At 34.1% G+C, this 5,607-nt stretch overlaps 2 protein-coding genes and 1 long non-coding RNA gene across 3 annotated transcripts in view; 2 read left to right on the top strand and 1 right to left on the bottom strand.

Moving 5' to 3' along the window:
* Positions 1-1,451, top strand: part of LOC110269145 — a 25,130-nt gene extending 23,679 nt beyond the window's left edge. The window contains exon 4 of the long non-coding RNA XR_002358254.1: positions 1,282-1,451. This is a non-coding gene — a long non-coding RNA (uncharacterized LOC110269145). The remainder of the gene's footprint in view (positions 1-1,281) is intronic.
* On the bottom strand, positions 1,348-5,588 carry LOC107611453 (heterogeneous nuclear ribonucleoprotein F). The gene is made up of 2 exons (XM_016313400.2): positions 5,405-5,588; positions 1,348-2,410 (listed from the first exon to the last, which is right to left on the bottom strand). The coding sequence occupies exons 1-2, from the start codon at positions 5,416-5,418 to the stop codon at positions 1,639-1,641; spliced, it is 786 nt and encodes a 261-aa protein (XP_016168886.1). The 5' UTR covers positions 5,419-5,588; the 3' UTR covers positions 1,348-1,638.
* The window catches only part of LOC107611622 (nuclear transcription factor Y subunit A-1), a 20,750-nt gene continuing 16,764 nt past the window's right edge, over positions 1,622-5,607 (top strand). Inside the window, exon 1 of the mRNA XM_016313661.2 lies at positions 1,622-1,640. The gene's annotated coding sequence lies outside the window, so the exon portion shown is untranslated. The remainder of the gene's footprint in view (positions 1,641-5,607) is intronic.

Raw genomic sequence — 5,607 nt, forward strand, 5'->3', positions numbered from 1 at the left:
TAATTTTTTGAACCAATTAATGGTTAAAAACGCCACGATTCAACGCGGTTTAACCAATTTTGATTGGTTCAACCGATGTTTTATCGAACCAAATAATAAATTATCGGTTCCTGTTAACCCGGTTCGACTATTTAAGGTGCTCATTTAATTTACCATGCAAATAATGTCAGGCTTGCATATGTCTGAGTTTTCGGACTGACAAAATCTTTGAGTTGAAAACAAGGTTGATTTGTTATGGGTGGTAACTGATAACCATGCACAAGAGAGCCCTAAAATTCACGTGCCAAATTACAGTTTCATTCAGCTGCAATAATGATGAAAGAAAAATTCCATGCTGCAAGGAATTCACCATTTGAAGCATAGAGAATGAGAATATAAGTTAAATCATAATATTATAATAGTACTACTTTAATTTGCATTATTAAAAAAATACACCTGGTTTGATATATTTGTGATACATACACATGTCAATATACATTTATTAAATAAAAGCAATTAATTTGGCAAAGAATTTTATTTGCAATTATTGGAGAGATTTTATGTGCAATATGTGGTACACAACAAATTTTAGTAGTTAGATGTGCTTGCTACCTGGAAATTACAACACTTGACAATTTTAGTTTAGAGTTTATACTAAATCATGAGTTATTTCAAACTCAATTGGAAACTCAACAAGTTGAAATTCAATTTACTTGCACGGTTTGAAATGAGCAAACTAAAATATAAAGACCAGTCTATTTGACATTTGATATAATGAGTTTTGTTATTTATAGTCTCAATTTTTTTTATATCGAGTTGATTTATGAAATAAGAAATATGTTCATTTCTGCACCGATCAATAATTAAGAAGAATTAGCAACTTGATGAAAAAAAGAAATATGGGCAAAATCATTTCTCTTTTAGGAAGTGATTAATTAATGTCGAACGACAAATTACTGCATCATATGATTAGATACACGAGTGATAAATTGATGTTTTGTTGTAAAGTAAACTAATTTTCATGTTGATCCACCAAACTCAAACTATAATTTAACCTCATTTCCTTTGGCAATTGGCATCGTTGGATAATCTTTGAAGCAGCAATAATAACAAAAAAATAAGAAACAGAACATTCTACATATTATAAGATGCACATGTAAGCATTGTGTCTCTTGGTTTTTGTTTCCCTTATTGCCTAAAACAAAACTTGCTCAAGCAATACTCAGCCCATGTGCCCGTTGGAAAAAATCCTCCAAAAAAAAAGAGGAAATTTTCAGCTCCAAAAACCAAAAGAAAACTTAGAATAAAAGTTCCTTGAAAAATTATCCCCTTCTTTTGCTCCTTAATTTCCAAACTCGGCCTTTAAAATGACTGAATTTTACCATCTACAATCCAATTTCAAAGCTTCTATGTAGACTAAACCGAACTAGTCACAAGAATCTGGTGGCAGGTGACCAGAAAAATAATCCACATAATTCACAATCCAGGCAAATGCTCGTATTTTAATCAGCATATTGAAAAGCATATCTGTATATAATTATATATCCTAAAACAAATATAGTAAAGCAATGTCTATTGAAGCAAAATCTTAAATCATATAAAAGCTCAAGCTAACAATTACAACTACAAAGGAGAAAGGGAGAGAGTCAACCAAGGGAATCACCGTCCTCTTGAAACTGCATCTTCCATCTCACCGTGTGATGAAGGAAATAACTCTATGTAGCGACTTCCGAGTGTCATCCTATCCTTTGCCATTGCCGCTTTAGAATCTTCGGCATTTGTGAATTCCACGTAAGCCTCTCCGGATGGCCTGCCTTCCGAGTTCATTACAATATGAACAGAATCTTCGGACAGCACAAAATCCTTGAAGAAGTCCATTATGTCATCCTTGCTAGCAGAAAATGGCAATCCCCTCAGCCGCAACACCCCGGTATGCTCAGCTGAGTCTTTTCCATCATCGTATGATTTAGCCCGAGGTGCACTTCGACGGGGTGAACTACTTCGAGTATCTGAAACCTCATTTGCAATTGCCTTGTAGTATTCCTGCCTCTTGCTTCTGAAAACCTCGACATATCTTCTACCTATGTTCTGCCTGTTTCTTTGAAGAGCAAAGTCGACTTGAAGAGGATAACCCAGAACGCAGAAGGCTTCACCAGTGAACTTTCCACCTTTGTGAACAAAAAGAACATCAACTATATCAAGGCCATGGAAGAACTCGGCCACATCAGTTTCAGTGCAATCGAATGGGAGGCCACGCAATCGAACAACGGGAAAAGGTGGAGGAGGTGGTGGTTGGCTGACATATCCATATGGAGTTGGATTGTACATAAAACTGGAACCGGGGGAAGTACCATAGAATGAAGATCCCGGATCTACAGTCCGCTGACGCTTTGCAGCCATTTCACGCCCATCACCACCATCAGCATATTTACTGCAATTTTGATCCATAACCATAACAGAAATTAAGAAGCTCGTTATTAGTTAACAAATATACATGATGATAAAATAGTGTAAACTTCAAACTAGTCCTCAAAAGATACGTGACTGTTTTAATCCTTCAAACATAATCCACTCTAGTATAAACATTAGGTCTTGAATAATTATAAGGAGATATCAAAATCTTACTTCTGGTTTCTATTTTCTTTTCTAATTTCTTTTTCAATGTTTTTACGTTTTTAGCATTTGTGATGGAAAAAGGGAGAACGGAAATGAAAACAGGGATCAAATTTGTTGTTTTCACCGTTTTTCACATCTTTTCTCAATAAAAAAAATCTGAAAATGAATGCAGAAAATTAATACCAAAATTAAACATGCTCATTGCCAAACCAAGAAACTGCATCATGTTGTGAATGTTAATAAGTCTCATATAACTTCACTCTTGCCTTTCTATTCTATAACATTATAAACCATCTTGTTCCTTCTTCTATAAGGCAATCATAATCCTCTCTCTCCCACTGCCCCTCCCCCTCTTCATTTTTACCCTCTCTCTGCCACATTAGGCAGAAATCATTTTCCCTCTTCCTCCCAACTTTTTTGAGGTTTCAAATCCATGCCTCTAGACTTTTACATGGCATCAAGTAGCAACAGAAGGAAGCCATGTCAACATCAATAAATAAATAAGGCAGACAAGTCAGTCGCCTATTAAGATTTAAACCTACTGAAAATCCCCATAAATGGCTCAATCCTCAAATGAAATTATTAATGATGGATGCCTAAGTGAGATGGAATCCATCCTTTAAGTTCTTGGGATGTAGTTAAATCATAAAACAAGAAATCAGAAGGCTATAGAGGAATTTTTCTATAAAGCAAGTTACTGATAAAGAAAGCAGAATAAACTTGCATAAGCAAATTCCTTTTACATTGGCATGCTACTTTTTGGTGCAAAAGGGAAAGAAGAATGACAACCAATAATCCTATAGAAGACATAGATTATAGATATATCATAAGTAAAGGATATCATAAACCACAGTTGCCATGAACAAAAGAGCAAAAGACAGCACAAATAACACAAATTACTTCTCACGTGGTTCAACTTAGACTTTTGATAGTGGTCTTAAGTCTTAATCTAAAGTTTGGGTCTAAAATCTCATTCAAAGGGCACCTAATAAATGCTTGGTTACTACCTACTACACTACCACTTGACACATCTAAATTAGAGGATCAGCTTAATCATGTCGCTAAGCATTTTTTCATAACAAATAACAACACCGAAGCACAAACAATCTCTTAAGTTCAACACAAAAGGTGCAGAAATACCTTAAACAAAAAGCACTTGTTTTCATTATTTATTTAGTTATTAATGAAAAAAGTTCACTTATTTTCATTGAACAGGAAGCTCTGAACATGAAGCATACACAAACAAATGACTGAACACCAATGCAAGACAGCATCTTTAAACAAACTGCTCTTTGACTTAATTACTCAGATAGTGATAAGCAGATGGACTAATAGAAATGCATGATGAGCCATCAGCGATGACCACAAACAAATTGACAAATTAATCAATATTTAGTCACAAGCAGCAGTATGCCAGTTGATACTATCCCTTCAGGTTTCTTAAGTGAACCTGTTATATGTGTGTGAGGGAAGAGATGGAGGATCCCAATTTTATGCATAATATCATCAAGCAAAAAAGACAAAAGACCACAGTAGTCACCATATTCTCATCTAGTACAGCCAATAATCCATAACAAACAATCAGGAAAACAATAGTCCATAAGAACTTAAGAAATGCAATAGTCCATGATCACATTGTTGTATAACTATGACAAATATTAAATATGAAGTCTGTGCATAACACCTTACATTAGGATGCGGCCAAATGTTTTAACTATTGAATCACTTGCATTCTGAATTATGTCTGTTAAGTAATTTGTGATGGTAAAGTTGAGGCATTTCAAGAAACATTTCTATTAGCCCCTCTAGTTCACAATGTTAGTCTTTTAAGGTTATGCACTAGGATTAAGAAAATATAAGAGTGCTCTAGATCTAAATGACTAAAATACCAAGTAGAAAAGAGAAATTTACATATCATATCACTGATCACTGTCACTAAAATAAGTGGCAACGAAATGAATGTAAGGAAAGCAAAGATAATAATGGTATCAGAAATTCTATTTGTGTTGAGTAAAATGACAATCAATTAGAATATCTTGAATTCTTTAAAAATAGTAATATTGCGGAATGAACGCAATAATAAAAAGGTGGACCTCTACTATTTCATGCATTGAAAACTAGAACTTAAGGAAGACCCAAACTTATAGAGAAACCCCATAAGCTGCAAACTATTCTGCATACACCCCTCCATGCCTTCCTAACTCATAAGTGTTAATATGACTTCGAAATTCTCCCCTTGGTTACTTATAACACATTGAACAAAATTTCATTCCAAAACAAATAATTAGTAAGAGTAAAGGGTTTGTTCTTCCCAGCATTCAGTTTTATGCAGCAACAGCTTTATCATAATGCAAGGAATACATTACAGCTATAATTGCAATCATATCATTTATCTGAAATCCTATAACTCGAGCATTCCCTCTCATACGTTTTTCCATTACTTTATTGAGACAACACTTGTAAGTAACTCACCATTCATCACTATTCATTATTCACCTATAATTAAATATAATTTGTTCCGAATTTGAGAGCAAAAGGAAGATAGTTCAAAATTTCGTAAAAGAAATGAACCAATTACCATTACGGGTCGGTGAAAATTTGACAATTTAAAAACATGTCAACACAATCATAATAAAAAGAGGGGAAAGACAGAAAAGAAAATTCAATAGAATTAAGAAATTAAGCCACGATTTGCTTAAGATAGAAAAGGGGGAAAAATCCCCAATCCTAATTAGGTAATAATAAGAACAAAGGAAAGAAAAAAAAGAATTGAAACAAGAAAACAAAGAGGTAGATAAAGTGTTGTTACCCTCTGTAGAACATTGTATGAAGAATTTGAAGCAACGAAGGTGAATCTTGTTAGTTTGGAGCTAAGTTTTGAAGATAGGGCAAAAAAAAAAATTCCTCTTCTCTTCTGTTCAGTTTTCGTGACTTGGTACTTTTTCTTTGTGCTGTTAACTTCGTTATTTCTTTTGGTTTTGCTCGATTGCTAATTTGCTAGGGTCCCTTTTT

The sequence above is a fragment of the Arachis ipaensis genome, chromosome B01, assembly GCF_000816755.2.
Source record: "Arachis ipaensis cultivar K30076 chromosome B01, Araip1.1, whole genome shotgun sequence".
In the NCBI taxonomy this organism is placed as follows: domain Eukaryota; kingdom Viridiplantae; phylum Streptophyta; class Magnoliopsida; order Fabales; family Fabaceae; genus Arachis; species Arachis ipaensis.